The sequence below is a fragment of the Centroberyx gerrardi genome, chromosome 9, assembly GCF_048128805.1.
Source record: "Centroberyx gerrardi isolate f3 chromosome 9, fCenGer3.hap1.cur.20231027, whole genome shotgun sequence".
NCBI classification, from domain to species: Eukaryota; Metazoa; Chordata; class Actinopteri; order Beryciformes; family Berycidae; genus Centroberyx; species Centroberyx gerrardi.
Window position 1 is genome coordinate 9,101,494 of NC_136005.1, and position 16,617 is coordinate 9,118,110.

Sequence of the window (16,617 nt, forward strand, 5' to 3'; positions counted from 1 at the left end):
CCTTTCAGATTTCTTTTAATTTTCATGTGGAAGAGAAAGCCAATCATAAGCTCTCAATACTCTTTTAAAAATGTTCAAAGATAGTGGCTTCTTCACTATAAGCAGGGTCAGGAAGGTTACTTTCAAAATGTAATCCAATAACAGACTATTGATTACCTGCTAACAATTATGATTAGCAATGTGTTGGAATACTCAAACTCAGTAGTGTAATCTGATTACTTCCAGCTACCTTTGAGCTACTTTGCTTCCAAAAGGTAAAGATTATGAAGTTAAACCAACCATTTTCCCCCAAATTACACACCGTAATTTGAATAGTGTTCAAATCAGCATCTACAACCAGCACCAACCATTAATGTAAGAAATGTAAAGTTATTTTTTATATAGTCTCACAACCAAAATGTTTTTCCCTCGAAAAAATGTTGTGTGCCCCTGCCCCTGCCAATCCTAACCCTGAATATAAAGTCTAGTAAAAAGGCATAATAACATAGTCATGGTGACACCAAGTGGATATGTTGGATCACTGCAGGCTCCAAACCGCTGACTTGATTACTGCAGTTATATAAATTACAATTAAACACTTGGGAATATTCAGATCAGGATAAACCCTGGACCCTGGTGTGATATTTTAATCAGAGGAGGGAGGCAAAAACTAACTTTCTTTATGGAGACAGACTTCAGTTGTCTTCGCTCCCAGACTTTCAATCCATATTTTCTCCTGAACCGGCAAAAGTTATACTCTATAAACCCATAATTACTGCATCACCACACCCAAATATTTGTATTAATGTCTATATCCTACAACTGCGTTCTTCTCTGAAATAATACTATCACAATGTGATTCTACCACAGCAAACCTAAACATTAGAATCTGATGCCTGCTTTCACTATAAATGCCTGACTTTATCTCATCCTCCGGCCTACAATACACAGTTTTATCACTCCCAGTACTGGAGGGAATCATATCCACAAACAATCAAGTCAGCCTGCTCATTACAGCAGATAAACAGACGTCCTCTGGATCCTGATGGCATCCATTCACTTTCAAGGGAACAAACAGGTCGTCCCTTTGTTATAAGGACACCGAGCCTGGGGAAAAAGACTATTTCAATCCATACATGGCCAGTTTGCTCACTATTTGAACATAGATTCTTGTCTTGAAAGTGATGTTGTGGCACATACCGCTGTTCCTCTTTAGGAGCAGCTATGACCTCAACGGCAATATCTTAAAAAGGCCAAGAATTTAAATGATATGTTATTGAGAATTCACAAAAAGAGTGGCAGGGGCTGCCAAACATCCAGAAATGCCTGTGGGATCAATCTGCTCCCTGTGTCCTGTTGTGTGGCTGAGGAAGAGGGGTTGTTTTCTCGGGGCTTTCTTTCACCAGAGGGGCTGGGCTTTGGTGGGACAAGTGGGCTGGCTGCTCTTCCCTGCAGGATAAGAGGAAAGAAAGAAAAAACATTTGGACGAAAGGGAGGGCAGAATGAGGGTCTGGAAAGGCCTTTTCCCGCCCCTGTGCTTTGGAACCTCCTCTGTCGATTTATAGGTCCTCCATACACACACCCACATACAGGCACACACACACACACACACACACAGATAGACAGACCGGCCTAGTAGACAAAGTCAGGATGTGACATCACCCACAGGAAGAGAAGCCAAACAACTTTTTTTTCCCCCCTTTGCTGCTCCGTCTGTGCTGTGCCGCTGAGTGAAGTTGGAGCCTCTGCGTCTGTTGGAGGCCGGCGGGAGGGAGCAGATCCAGAGGAACCAGAGGGGACATAGCTGGGCTTGTTCTCCACAGGGAGTTTAAAGTCAAGGGGCCCGACGGGCGAGTCCTCCCTGGCCTTCCCACGACTCTCCGCCACATTCCTAACCCTCCGCTCTGGGATTTCAGCCAGGTACAGTGGAGACAACTTTTTCCATTCTGTAACCTCTTTTTTTTTTTTTATCTCTCTCAACCTCTTCCTTTGTTGTACATTTTCTGAGTGCTGCGCGCTGCATTGCTTTCTCTTCTTTTTTTTCCTCTCACATTTTTGTGTAGGATCTTGAAAGGGCTATTGTTATTCTCCAGTGTCAGAGGCAAATTCCATGGAAACTCATGAAAGTATGCATGCAGGGTCTGCCAGCCCCAGTACGTGATCAGACACGCTTCAGTCTGAGGCTGTCGAGGCATGCAGGGAGAAGCGAAGTAATCAAACTGAAAGTAACTCTATCCCACATGTATTCTTCTTTTGTGTAAACAATGACTGTCTTCAATAACCAATGGTGTTGAGTCATTGTCCATGTTTACTGTGTGGTTTATGTTTGACTGAAGTTACTGCTTGAGTTGAAGAGTGAATGAAAGTGTCTATCAGTCATGAGGAGGCTCCCTATTCATAAGCCCTTTTGTTGTTTACAGCCATCTCATGACCACGTATTCATGCTCCCCCAGTGGTGAGTTTTGATCCAAGATCTGGCAGAATGTGAAAACTATTGACAGGGGAAAGTAGCGCTCTCACACACCAAATGTTGTCTGCAGGTTATATCATTGCCTTTAGCTCAATTTAACCCAAACGGTGAACCTAACCCTACAAAACTCTCAGCATAACAGACATGTGATGAGTCTGTGGGTTGTGAGAATTCAGAGAAGCGAATGACTGTGATTTCTCTGTCTATAATCACATGATTCCTAACAAAATTTCACAGAAATCCACCTGTATCGGCGTTCCAATGCAGGAACAGAAACTTTGCTTCAGCAAAACAACCACAGGAAATGTTGAGGCCGGCTGTGTGAAATGGGACACAGGACACAAATGCGGATATATAGTCTCACGTCACAACCACACAGCCGCTTAGATGTGACTGTAGTTATCGAATCTGCGGAAGACCACATGTGCTATAATTCTTCCAAAGTACTGGATTGAAACGCACAATTCAGTGGAGAGTTCCCAGTATAACATCAAGAAGTATTATCTCTTCTGAATCTGCAACATACCAAGAATTTATTTCTCATGGACTAGAAATTGTGACTTTTAAACTGGACATCATATCTTTTCTGTATTAACTTTATTTAGACCTCTTCAGTTAATATTCAAGCACTAATATTCACCTCCATGATCATCATTGGATCACCCTTCACTGTGATTAACATTTGATTTACTGAATGAAAATGTCAGACCCATTCAGACAGGTCATGATCCTAATCAGTGTACATTACCTGCCAGATGGTTAATAGCTAGAGTCTGTATATAAAAATAATCCTCTACTAATCATCTATTGACAGTGTTTCATGGCAAAGACTCATATCCCAGATGACGAGCCGTCAGTCTGTTATTATTTTGTCAGCTGCCATGCTCAGTGTTTTTATTACACCACAAAAATGCCGGCACAAAAATGTCAGATTGAAGTGAACTTCATGCTTTTCTGTCCATAGCATGTACTTTTATGCCTCATTGCTCATTGAGAGCCAAAGAGCTGTTTCTGGGCACTGAAAATATCATAATGTGGACATTTTTTTTTTATCTCCCAACGCTTTCTAGAGAAGTTTAATCTTTAGTGAGCCGCAGCATGTCATACATTCCCTCAATTACACTTGACTATCTCTTCTGATCTGATTTTACCACTACTGAGTCACACTGGTGCTATTTTCATCACTGGGTGGCTGTTGAAAGTCTTGTGATAGGTGAAGCAATTCTGGTTTCACAAAAAGTCAATAACTGCACATTCACAATGAACTCATTGGTTTGTCCTCAGTTGGGGGATACAGTTTCTTTATTCACAGAGCTTAGTGAATGAATTTTCCCAGTGCATATCCAACAGATGTTGCTTATCAAACCGCTCACGCAAATTCCCTTTATAAACAATCTGACAATGTTGTTTATGCTTTCCAGCTATCGTTTCCTCGTTCTGGTCATGCTGCCTGATCCTTGTCTGCTGACCGTACTGAAGCCATGGATTGACAGGAAAGGAACAAGCCCATGACCTCTCCTGACCTCTTGTGTTGTTCTGTTTCACAGAGAAAATACAGAGCTCCCTGTAATCTGAATCACAGCTCTGCAGGTGGCAGACGCTGACCCCATGTGACCGGATTTCAGCGCTGAAACCGGCTTGGTCCCCCTCTCAGGAAGGTCACACTTTATCACACTCAAAGCTAATTATTCTGGAGAGCCTGTTCACCCCTCGTCTCAGGGGCCACGACGGAGTTAATGGCGCTGTGCCTCGGACAAGTGTTCAGCAAAGACAAAACGTTCAGGCCGCGGAAGCGTTTTGAGCCTGGCACCCAGCGCTTCGAACTCTACAAGAAGGCCCAGGCCTCGCTGAAGTCCGGCCTGGACCTGAGGAAGGTGGTCCAGCTGCCGGAGGGGGAGAACATCAACGACTGGATCGCTGTGCACGTGGTGGACTTCTTCAACCGGATCAACCTGATCTACGGCACGGTGAGCGAGTTCTGCACCGAGCGCACCTGTCCCATCATGTCCGGGGGGCTGCGGTACGAGTACAGGTGGCAGGACGGGGACGACTACAAGAAGCCCACCAAGCTGCCCGCGCTCAAGTACATGAACCTGCTGATGGACTGGATAGAGTCGCTTATCAATAATGAGGACATCTTCCCCACCAGAGTAGGTGTGTGAGGAGTCCAAATGAAGTACAAAAGAACACATCAGTGTCAATCTAGAGTCCTGGGCCGTTCTCCTTCATTAAGATCTCAAATGGGATGGTAGAGGTTCAGACAGAGGTTAATTACACAACAAGCATGACATTTAGATCAGATTGAATGGGTGACTGTGGATCTATTGTGTCTCATCAACACTAAAGCTGACAATCAACATTTATTAGAGGAGAGAATTTATTATTTACATGCATAATCTGTACATTGAGTAGGCTGAGACACATTGAAGAGAAAAAGTAGGACCCGCACCACTATGCTCCACTTCACCTTTATTCAAAAATATATCAAATATAACGTTTCAGCCACAGTAGGCCTTCGCCAGGTCTACACAGAGACCAGAGACTGTGTCTTTGACAGGATGAAGGCCTAATGTGGTTGAAACGTATTTTATGTAAAAAAAAAAAAAAAGAAGGAAAGGACCAAGTTATAAAGCCTTTATTGCATGGCTAATTCATATTGAATTCGTTAAATACATGTTTCGGCAATGTATATAATTCAGTATGAATTAGCCATGCAATAAATGCTTTATAACTTTTTCAACTAAAGAAGAATTGCCTTGGTCTTTTCCTTCTCTTTTGTATAATTTTGAAATTCCCTTACCAAAGAGCACTTTCTTTTTTAATGCTAATTTCCACTGGAGCACTTTTTCTGCTTTACATATATTCTATTTTATAAGTTTTTTAATAAAGGTGCAGTGGAGCAAAGTGGTACCTTTCCTCTTTATTGTCCCCTTTTTTCGACCCAGCACCAGTGTATAATTACTCCTACTTGCTGAAATACATTGTCCATATGAATCAAATTCCATGTACGACACTGACTATCCTTTGTACTCTAAGAACAATACTGTAGAAGAGGAATCACATACAGTTTTTTTAATCAGTTGAATTACAATCATGGCCCATATTGGGCTTTAATTATTGAAAATGATGGCATTCTTGTCTCAGATCTAATCAAACCATTTCTCGGGTGGGAACCACTTCATTTCGGTGACAGCTCTTCCCTTCTTTACACTACAGGCGTTCCCTTCCCCAAGAACTTCCAGCAGGTGTGCAAGAAGATCCTGAGCCGTCTCTTCAGGGTCTTTGTGCATGTTTACATCCATCACTTTGACAGCGTCTGCAGTATGGGAGCGGAGGCCCACATCAACACCTGCTACAAGCACTACTACTACTTCATCTCGGAGTTCAGCCTCATTGAACACTCTGAACTGGAGCCGCTGGTGAGACGTTAGGGAGGGTGAAGGGTGAAGACGGGGGTCAGGAGAGAGGGGATTAGATGGATGTTTTGTGTGGGAGGTTGTCTATATCACTCGCATAACTGTCCGTCTAGCAAAAAAACAACATCCTGACACTTATAACCTAGTTGTACAGCTGTAGTTTTGTCTTTATATCACAGAACAATGTGTTTTCCCGGCTAGTGCACAACACAAAGGAAAAAAAATTTAGTGTGTCTGCTGAAACCACATAAACCGGATGATTACTGAGTCTAACTGTGGCCATAAAACACAAGACTAAACTGTGTTCTTGTTAAGATAGTTATATGAAATGGCATCTTTGATTCACCATTTGGCACCACGAATGGAATCAACAATGCACTATTTTGTTCCCCCAAGTTTGCATCATAAAAGAAACTTGTTAAACTGCTTTGTAGAAACTGGGTTAGTTTGAAGTAACAGCCATCATAAGAGAAAATGGGAGCTTTGTTCAGTCATATAACGAGTCAGAATTTGTATATTACCTTTTGTTGCTTTATTCCAACAAAGGGACCTCCATCACATGTGAGCAGATGGAGAATGGCGCTCCCAGCATCAATAAAAGGCCTCAGTAATCATCATTATGAAGCCAAGGCTATGTAATTCCCCTTGCAAAGTGAAATAGTAATGAGACATTTATGTCAACACACTGCAGGGAAGATAAATCTTGTAAACATAACAGTATGACAGACTCTATTTTATTGTCCTACTTTTAGCACCCGAGGCAATTTTTTTATTGTCATCGTAGTGGGAATGACAACAGTGTTGCTTCTCATGATAAGAAATAAGTGTGTGCTTGTTACTGTCCCTCATATTGAAGATTTAGATTGCACTTCATAATTATCATTCATCTCATGGCACGTTATTAATGGGAAGTGTTAAATATGTCCTTTGTCTTCTCTTCCCACAGAAAGCGATGACAGAGAAGATATGTAATTAAACGAAAACCACTTGGACAATGGAGTTTACATTTCAACATTCCCTGAGCCCCGCGAGAAATCACCGACTTCAAAACCGAAACACTCAAAAACCAAGAACATTTTTTTATGGATTTGAGCTGTGAGAGTGGTTTTCTAAGTGTAACTAGGAATGTTCACTAACTTAAACTTGACACACGTCTTCACATTGTGGCCCCATACCTTAACAGACCTTTTTGGTTTATTGTGGCGCTTTGATGAGCAGCATTCCAGGACTTTGTTTTAGTCTGTAATAACTAGATTGGCCCTCTACATGGCTTTGTTCGTCTTTTTGTGCATGTTTTGAACATTGTTTATGTTGGACCTTTGTATACTTTTTGATATATTGAGCCTTATTGTGATGAATGAAACATTTTATTTGATAGCAGTGTTCTTCTAGTTTGATCTTATACTAAGGACATAAAAATGCAGGCAAAAAATGCACCATGTACCACACAAAAACATTGGGACATGATTCTCTTTTCATTATAAGCAAACTCTATTTCACAGCAATGAAAAGTGAATATATTTACAGGATGAATGCTGATGATACTGAGTTATTTATACCTGCTGCTTAGGTTTGATCCTATATCTGTCACAAAGCGACTGTTTCAGGCCAAACTCAAGACTGACAGATCCTTCCAGAATAACCTAGAAATAGACAAGGACCAGTAAAGATCTGCCTCCTTTTTAAAAAAAAAAAAAATAGTATGTGATGTGGGTGGTATTTCCTCCAGTGATAACCTGTCAGACTTCTATAAACGAATGTGTAAATAAAGGTTATCATCATGCACAAAAAATCCCCCACTACGTGGAGTGGGGTGTGGCGAGATGTCAATCCAAATGACGTTGCAGCGGTTTCCATATTTTTGACCAATGGGAGTTAGGAGAGTGTAGAAGGGGGCGGGAGAAATGTGTGTTTATGTATTTTCCCGCCCCGTGCGTCACTGGTTAGCTCCGCTGTTGCTCTTCATGGATGCTTGCATCAGATGGCAGAGGCTTTGACTGAGGGATTTGGCCAGTTTGGAGACAGATTCCAGGTTAGATGCGTGTATTATTTCATTTTTGCTATAATATTAACAAGGCGGCGTGTCATTACTAACTAGCCTATCTAATGAACGTTAATAGGAGGGACAAACTAAAGTGTTTAACGTTAACGTTAGCTATAGTTAGCTTGCTAAGGCTAACGTATAGGATAACGTTGACCAGTACATTCTAGTTAGTAACGTCAGTTAGCAAGCCAACACTGACTTCTCTTACGATCTTTTCATTTGTTAGCTTTACTACATTGTTCCCATCTTGCTAACGGTACATATATGTTTGCAACAATGTTGCCACTGAAAAGCAACGAAAAACGTTAGTTAGCTGGGTTAGTTAGCATACTGGGCTGTCACTATAGACAAGCTGGGATTAGTTAACGAGTTTAATAATAATGACATCAACAGTAAGTCAAATACCTAATATCACTTGGAGCTGGCATGGGCAGCTGAAAGGTACAGTAACATTGCTTGCTACATAGTACAGTGCATTTGCTGACTACAGCATGAACTTCAGGAGTGAATGACTTTCACTTGGCAGAGAGCTGTAGCTAATACAGACCGGACTTGAATGTTCTGCGACCATTCAGTCACCGACTAACCCAACTTAACCAAAATGATCCATTTACATAAAGAGCAGAAGAAGGAGGAAATGCTTATGTAAACTGCTCTTTGGAATTCGTCTAGCTAACGTTACATTCCTACAAGTGGGAACTTGTACCTTTCAGCTTGATTGATGACGTTAGACCTACATGCTCTTCATTGCTCAAATTCTTTACCACAACTTCTGTATCTGCCTGCCGGCTTCTGTGTATGCCTGCCGGCCCACATTACGTTACTGTTCTAGATAACTAAAAATTGTCATGTGCTTTCAGTTGGCAGATATGGTGAGGCACAGCATGATGACAGACCTGCAAGCCTTCCAGCACTCTCTCCAGGTACAGTAGTGATCTGTAAAACTGCCGGGTTTGTGTGTCAAACCTGTAACTTCCTGAAAGCTGTTGCGTCAGATAGGCTTGAGCCAGAAACCAAGCTTCTCTTCTCAATAACCAAGCTTATCTGTATTGAAATATAGAGGTTTCGTCACTCTCCATGAGTCATGCACTATCACCGGCTGTGTGAATGCTTTTGGGAATATCCAAGGTCAGATGAGGCCTGTGATAGCATTTCCTGTATTCTTGTTTACATATAAGGCCACTGTGTTGGCAGGTTGCCTCAAGGAAAGATAATCAGCTAGGTCGTTGTAGTAGTAAATGACTCAGTGCGCCATTTAATGCAAAAGAAGGTCATATCTGTTATTATATCCGTTAGCCTAGTGGGGGCTGTAAGGTATAAGTTGTTTGGATGATCAGAAAAAGTAAAACTGTAATATTGCAGTTCCCACAGTGAACAAAAGTGAGAGAATAATGTTCTCCTTCTCGTCCTTTCTCTACCTTTCGACTGCCTGATCTCTCTGGCCACTCTCGCACTTTCCCTTCCTCTTTCCCCCACCCACACAGTCTCCTGTTCTCTGTTACAGGGCAGCTCCCTGGCTGTGGGCCAAGTTGGGGAGAGCTGTGGGGGAATTCAGCAGAACGGGATCGCCACAGAGGAGAGACAGCGCCTCTCCCACGGCCCAGCAGGTACAGCAGCTTTTAGAATTATAACTGCTCTAGAGCTAGCGCAGCTTAAGATGCATAAAGTAATAAATGAAGTAATAAACTAGCAAAGTACACACTGATATTAGTCATTTTGCATGCATTTGTGCGACGTGCAGCTTGTACTTATTTTGCGTGCACATGTATTCTTCTCTCATTGCTACAGAGATAGAGAAAAGCCAGCCAATGAGCATCCCGGACGCAGCTAAAAGAAAGAAGAAGAAAAGAACAAGAGCAACAGACAGCTTCACAGGCGCTTTTGATGGTAATGAAGCTCATATTACCAGACACGTGAAGAAGAAAATAACAATCAAAATGAAATCACCTGCAACAGTCTCATCACTGTTCTTCCAGACCTGTACAAGCTGACAGATGAGGTGCTGGGTCAGGGGGCGTATGCCAAAGTCCAGGGGTGCATAAGCCTGCAGAATGGAAAGGAGTTTGCTGTGAAGGTGAGTTAGGATGGTGAGACATCAGGCAATACTGTTCTATAATACAAAATTGGCAATACTCTGAGTAAAAGGTAAACAAGTAAGACACATTGATTTTTTTGTGTGTTGTGTTTAAGGCAGTAATGCTGAGACAACTTGTTGAGTTGCCCAAAGATTGCTCTGTGAATCATGGCCTTGTAGATGTTAAATCTGTAACACATTACCCAAATAAGACTCTATTCTACAAAATCCTGACCTGTGTTGTCCCTGTATGAGAACTCGTGAAGTTTGAAGTTATGGGAATAGTTTTAGATATGTCCTTTTTTATGATAACTTAAATCATGCATGTAATCTTGATTTACATTCCAAAAACATTCCAGAAGGGGCTCTACATGACCTCCATTTTTTTAATTTAAGTTCTAAAAAAAATACATACAATACTACAGCTACGAAGAGGTGCTTAATATAATAGCCCAACTGTGTAGATTTAACACTGTGAAATCAAAACATTTACATTTTAATTTTGGCAACTAATAGTGTTTTGTCTGTTCTTGTTTGTTCGTAGATCATAGAGAAGAGTGCGGGGCACAGTCGCAGCCGAGTCTTCAGAGAAGTGGAGACACTCTACCAGTGTCAAGGAAACAAGTGAGCACACTCGCAATCTGCCATTTAGGTTAATTAATAATGAATATGGAATGAGGAACAGATTTTAATCTTTGGGAAATACCTTTTATCCAGGAACATTTTGGAACTGATCCAGTTCTTTGAAGATAGCTCCTGCTTTTACTTGGTATTTGAGAAGTTGTGTGGAGGTAAGTGTCAGATAATAAATATTGGTTATATGACACGCACTACCACATATCACTCTCAGATAACTGAAAAATATCACTGTGAATATACACCTACACTGAATGCTAAAAGTGATTCTCTTTTCCTCTTCCCTTAGGCTCAATTTTTACTCACATCCAGAACCGTAAGCACTTTGATGAGCTGGAGGCCAGCAAGGTGGTCAGGGACATCGCACAAGCTCTTGACTTCCTACACACAAAAGGTAGGTCGCCATCCAAAGAGCCGTCCCTACCAAAGCATAACAACAGACTTTTCGTTTCATCATCATGACACTGTGCTTTTCTACAGGCATTGCCCACAGAGACCTCAAGCCGGAGAATATCCTTTGTGAATACACTGATCGGGTAAGTGATTTTTTTTGTAAAGAAACAAAAGCTCCCAGATGGCAGGTAGTTATTCCTAACGGTATAGAGCATAAATAGTATTATGATAATTGTTTTTCCTCCATCTTCCTGCTCAGGTGTCTCCAGTAAAGATCTGTGACTTTGACCTGGGAAGTGGAGTGAAGCTCAGCAGTGCCTGTACGCCCATAACGACTCCGGAGCTCACAACACCGGTAAAGCCCCACAGTCTGGTTCTGAACTTAGAGCTGAGCACTTACACGTAGCATGGGAAACAGATTTATATGAATTAGGGCTGGGCGATATACCAGAAATTTTACCAAAACCCGACACTGTCACTCTCTCACCGACCAAGTTTTTATACATGTCGGTATGTTCGGTAAATGCATTTGTCAAGAAGCAGACTTTGCATAAATGGTTTCATTTGTGCCAGCTAGAGAAGGACAGAATATCACTGGAAGTAAGGTGGGTTTACCTTCAAAATAAAAGCATACTTTTTATATTTATGATGCTAATGGTGAATGTAGTATTTCTGCACCGGGGATAGAAAAACAAATTGTTTCATTTATTGTTATCAAGGTAAATGTGACAGTAGTGATATGAATCTCAGGCCATATCACCCAGCCTTAAAATTAATTTATTGGGCAATAGTCACCAGACTCTTCTGTGTGTTTTCAGTTTTTGCCTTCTCTTCTCAGTGTGGCTCAGCAGAGTACATGGCTCCAGAGGTAGTGGAGGTGTTCACCGACGAGGCCTCCTTCTACGACAAGCGCTGCGACCTTTGGAGCCTTGGGGTCATCCTCTACATCCTGCTGAGCGGCAGCCCCCCCTTCACAGGCCACTGTGGCAGCGACTGTGGCTGGGACCGGGGAGAAACCTGCAGAACCTGCCAGGTACGCTTCACCCAACCAGCCCTCCTCGCTCCGTCCGTCCTCCATCTCACCTGACACATCCATAAGTGTTCAGTTCCTACAGTGCTTACAGCGCCCCCCGTCATGACCCTGAAGCAGTGTGGTTTCTCCACAGCCTGCAGTCGGTGTTGTCTCACATTCACAGCTTTCTATGACACACAGCTAGCAGCATATCCAGGGCTTCCTCTGTGTTCACTCAGCAGTGGTGCAACACCACAGTAAGAAAATGATTACCACTGCTAGAGAAAATGTGGAAAAAAATCAATATTATTTAAAGCTACAATATGCAACTTTTCGCCTTGAGGGAGCAAGGGCCTTCTAACACTGAGGCAAGTACACAAAGGGTCACAGATATACACAGACTGATAATGTATAATATATTGTATTTATTTGTTATGTTAATGTGGGAAAAAAACTGCTTATTGTAGCATTTACCTAATTTACCTCTAAAATAAAAAGAAATATAGTCCTGTTGTTTAAAATCAATGTTTTAATACAATAAAGTATCCAAAGAAAAACTCACTTTACCACTGCAACCTGCACTAGAACCATATTGGGGAACTAAAAAAGGGATGATATGGAACCAAAACTAAAAAATGAGTACCACTGCTCCTTTAAATTACAGAGGAAACTGTGATATATGAACAATATTAAAGAATATTGTGGAATATTCTCTCCTCAGAGTCACCTGTTTGAGAGCATCCAGGAGGGCAAGTACGAGTTTCCAGACAAGGACTGGGCTCACATCTCAGAGGGGGCCAAGGACCTCATATCCAAGCTGCTGGTCCGGGACGCCACTCTGCGCATCAGTGCTGCTCAGGTCCTCAAGCACCCCTGGGTGCAGGGGGTGGGTGTCTTTAGTACTCTAATCTTGACACATGACTACTCTAATTCATCCAGTGGCATTTATTACTAATGAAATAAGTCGTTTATTTGGGAATTTTTATTTTGTGATTTAAAGCTAAAGCTAAAGTTAAAGTGTACATTTTCAAGTGATATGAAGAACTCGGTTCCCTTTAAACTCATGCTGGTGTTTTCATTTCCCCAGAATGCTCCAGAGAGAGGTCTTCCAACTCCTCATGTTCTGCAAAGGTAAAGCCAGACAGCTTCGAAAGCGATGTCAAATTCGTCTATGAAGCGCTTTAAACAATTTACAGTGCTTGTGCAAAGTGCTTTACAGAGCGACAAAGGACATTAATGCAGATAAGAACAAGAGAGAATAAACACATTGCCGTTTTTATGATATGAGGATAGAGGTTGTGTATGTGGTGTGAGAATATCTGTGTGTGAGTGAAGGCGCTGGAAGGAGACAATGTGCCAGTAAAAGACAGTACAGTCAGTTAAACACAGTCCACTATCTCACAGATCGTCTTCCCCCTTCTCTCTGCTGACAGGAACAGCAGCACCAAAGACCTGACCCAGTTCGCGGCGGACGCCATCGCCTTCAACCGGCAGCTGTCCCAGCACGACGAGGAGCAGGAGGACGTCGGAGCCATCGTCTGCTCCATGAGGCTTTCCCCTCCCTCCAACTCCAGACTGGCGCGCAGGCGGGCGCAGTCCAACGCCCTGCGCACCAGGGACTTCCTGCCCGCACCGGAGAACCTCACAACCTGACTGAACCGCACAGAAACCCGAGAAACCGCTAAAGGCTTGTGTGAACTTCCTCCTGTGTTTGTCGTCCCGCTGATTTGAAGCAACTTGCATCTCTATTGTTCATTCTTAAGGATAACCTTGAAGGAGAAATGCAAGTTGAATTGCACACATACACACACCTCTCCATGTTCTCCGACTGATTTTAGCCTCTGCCCTCTCTCCTTGGATTAGCCACACAGTATCAGAAATGACTAACTGTTGCTGTTGTCAGCTTAACTCCTGTGTAGCTTCCTATGTTGTATTTCCGGTGCTGCAGCTCTCTCTCATGGCCAGTAATCTTATCACCTAGAGACAGAGAGTTGGAGCACTAAGGAGACACTTTATCCTTGGCTGCCACTTCCTTATTGAAAACATAGTTGAATCTCTTGAGGTTTGTCCAGGAGTAATTTTGAGTTCCCAGAGTTTAACACATGGACTTCATAGTTTGGGAATAGCTTCGCATTTAGTTTTCAGAATTTTACATATAGACTGCATAGATTTATCGTTCTCCTGAGTAATAATACAACTCATGCTGATCCCAATACAGCATAAACCCCTCTTTATGCCAGCAGTTTATACTCTGTATCCTATCGATGCATATCATTATAAACACAGGGCATTACAGTTATGCAGCTTTTGCTGCCTTAATGCAATATCTTCCTTATTTTATAGATTTTATTTGTGTTGTACCAACTGTGAATTGCTTTCTGTATTTAAATAATATTTAATTGATAGTTATTGAATGCTTTAAGAGCATTGCTTCTCAGCCACCTGATGAGGCAAGGGATGGTCTTATTTTTTATTTTTGCCTTTTTTTAAGCCTGTCTAAACTGTATGTGATTTGATTTGTGTGGATGCATGTAGACTAAAAGGTAGAAAATGGACTACACTTAGAAGGGATTGTCCATCATCTATGGAACTGGACTTTCTCTCTGTAAACTTTACCTAGCTCTTCCAAGTCCATCCTTATTGGTCTAGGTTACTTCTAATGTTTTGAAAAGGTGTATGCAGAACTTATGGAAAGTGCTGAGTGAGGAATGTGAATGGATTCAACATGTTGAGAAGTTCAACGTTTGATCAAATTGTGTTTCTTAGAAAATCTAGCTTTCACTTCAACACAAGCTACCTGTGGCACTGATGTACTTTGAAATAAGTCACTTATTTAGCTTACCTGAGCGTTAGGTTATTGTAATATAAAGCATCACTTTGGTTGAAAACTGTGAATTCAACACCTAATATTTATATTTTAAAAACCGGTTTACCTATCGTCTTTAGTACCAACATTACCTCAGATTCCTCAACTGCACCACGTCTTTGCACGTTTTGTACAGATGCAAAACCATCCAGAAAAGACTTGCTTGCTTTCTTAACAATAAGTGTCTTATTGATCCAATATCTCAGTGTCTTGTCAGTCTGAATGATTTTGAAATGTGACAATTGAATTTGTTTTAGGTTGTATATGGTATAAAATGTTGGTTTTAATGTGACCTAAAAGGGTTTTTTGTGTATAGTTTACATTACATGTGTGATGGAGTCTATACTGGGGTTGAAGGGATCTATTTTTATACCAGTGTTTGTAATGGATTGTGTTGTCGGTTGCATCTACTTGGTTCTGTGAATGGTTTTGAATGTGCCAACGAAAAGAACGATGGACTAAACAAGTGAAGACTTGCTCCATCGTTGATTTGCTTAGGTCCATCAAGTTGCTGATGATATTTACCCTCTGAATTAGATTTTTACTTTTTTAAAGAAACATTTTTACCTTTTTTTAGTTGTGAGAGTTTGGTTGTTCCACCTGTTGAGGAGCCCGTCTGTGTTTTAATGGGGTCACTGATGGGAGTCTAGCACTTATTTCCCCCTCACACTATTAATTTAGTATGTTGGCCACTAATGTAAACTGCATGTCCCCAGATTTCACACTGTTGCCATGGACACCCCATCCCTATAGCAACTAAGGGCCTTCACAGGCTGGCAGGAATCGACTGAGATTTGCTCTGGGAGAGTGCACACATTAGGAAACAACCACTTGCTATGTTAAAGCCCTCTCTCTCCCATTATGAATCATCAAAGTACTTGTTTGTTTTTCCCTCAACTGTAATGGCATTGGATGAAATACAGTAATTGGTATGCAATTACAGAATCCCTTGAGATAATTTTTTGTCAAAGCTCTTGTGGGGTTGCTATATGCATAATGCTCTCACAATGTAGAGTATACTCACATTATATTTTCACTGGTATGCTGTGTTCTCAATAAAAAAAAAATCCTAAACATTTTCTCAAGTCTTTGTTCTTCTTCTTGGCTAATCTGTGTGTGACACAAGTAGGTTTGTCACGATACTAGAATTTCTAACTTCGATACAATACCCAGGAAAATATCGATATGCGATACCATTTTCGATACCACGGGGAAAAAAATGAATTTTCAATCTTTTGTTTTTTTTAATATTATACTTTTAAAGTTGTCTGAGATCAAACAACACATTTTTGATTGACAGGTGTCGATCGCCGTCATGATTTGCTCTTTTTTATTGAGGGGAGTTTATACTGCACAACCATGTGAAACATCATATTGCCTCCTGGCCTCTGCAGCATAGACTGTAAGCAACTAAGCAAAAAACACAGAGACCCAAACTAGTCCCTTAATATCCGACAACGCAGGGGGAAATCCCGGTGCAAACGAGACAGACAGACGGACACTTCTCCATAACGTTGGCCCGATAAAACTCATTCAAAACTTTGCACTTACACAGCAGATTACCCCTGCTCTAGTCATCAGCCTATCAGAACACTTTCAGCTTGTTGAAGCAACAGATACCCACCAATGATAGGGAGAAATCAGCAGGGCTAGAGTTAGTGGATTATTATTGACAGAATCGGACATTTCAACGTCCGGTCGAGCCTTCTGACCGGGCCCGGACAATG

At 41.6% G+C, this 16,617-nt stretch overlaps 2 protein-coding genes across 3 annotated transcripts; both read left to right on the plus strand.

Moving 5' to 3' along the window:
* The first annotated feature begins 1,613 nt into the window (after nucleotides 1-1,613).
* mob3c (MOB kinase activator 3C) lies at nucleotides 1,614-7,692 on the plus strand. 2 transcript variants are annotated; one of them, XM_071917594.2, is made up of 4 exons: nucleotides 1,617-1,899; nucleotides 3,997-4,603; nucleotides 5,666-5,868; nucleotides 6,812-7,692. In XM_071917594.2, exons 2-4 carry the CDS (start codon nucleotides 4,186-4,188, stop codon nucleotides 6,839-6,841), a joined length of 651 nt encoding a protein of 216 aa, XP_071773695.1. In that variant the 5' UTR covers nucleotides 1,617-1,899; nucleotides 3,997-4,185; the 3' UTR covers nucleotides 6,842-7,692. The 2 variants fall into 2 exon arrangements, with proteins under 2 accessions (XP_071773696.1, XP_071773695.1); XM_071917595.2 differs by lacking the exon at nucleotides 6,812-7,692 and having other exon boundaries at nucleotides 1,614-1,899; nucleotides 3,997-4,599; nucleotides 5,666-5,853.
* A 126-nt stretch (nucleotides 7,693-7,818) lies between these two features.
* Nucleotides 7,819-15,827, plus strand: mknk1 (MAPK interacting serine/threonine kinase 1). The gene is made up of 14 exons (XM_071917593.2): nucleotides 7,819-7,897; nucleotides 8,770-8,832; nucleotides 9,414-9,516; nucleotides 9,698-9,796; nucleotides 9,886-9,983; nucleotides 10,528-10,607; nucleotides 10,701-10,774; nucleotides 10,909-11,013; nucleotides 11,100-11,155; nucleotides 11,272-11,367; nucleotides 11,851-12,045; nucleotides 12,746-12,910; nucleotides 13,112-13,155; nucleotides 13,458-15,827. The coding sequence occupies exons 1-14, from the start codon at nucleotides 7,847-7,849 to the stop codon at nucleotides 13,675-13,677; spliced, it is 1,449 nt and encodes a 482-aa protein (XP_071773694.1). The 5' UTR covers nucleotides 7,819-7,846; the 3' UTR covers nucleotides 13,678-15,827.
* The last annotated feature ends 790 nt before the right edge of the window (nucleotides 15,828-16,617 follow it).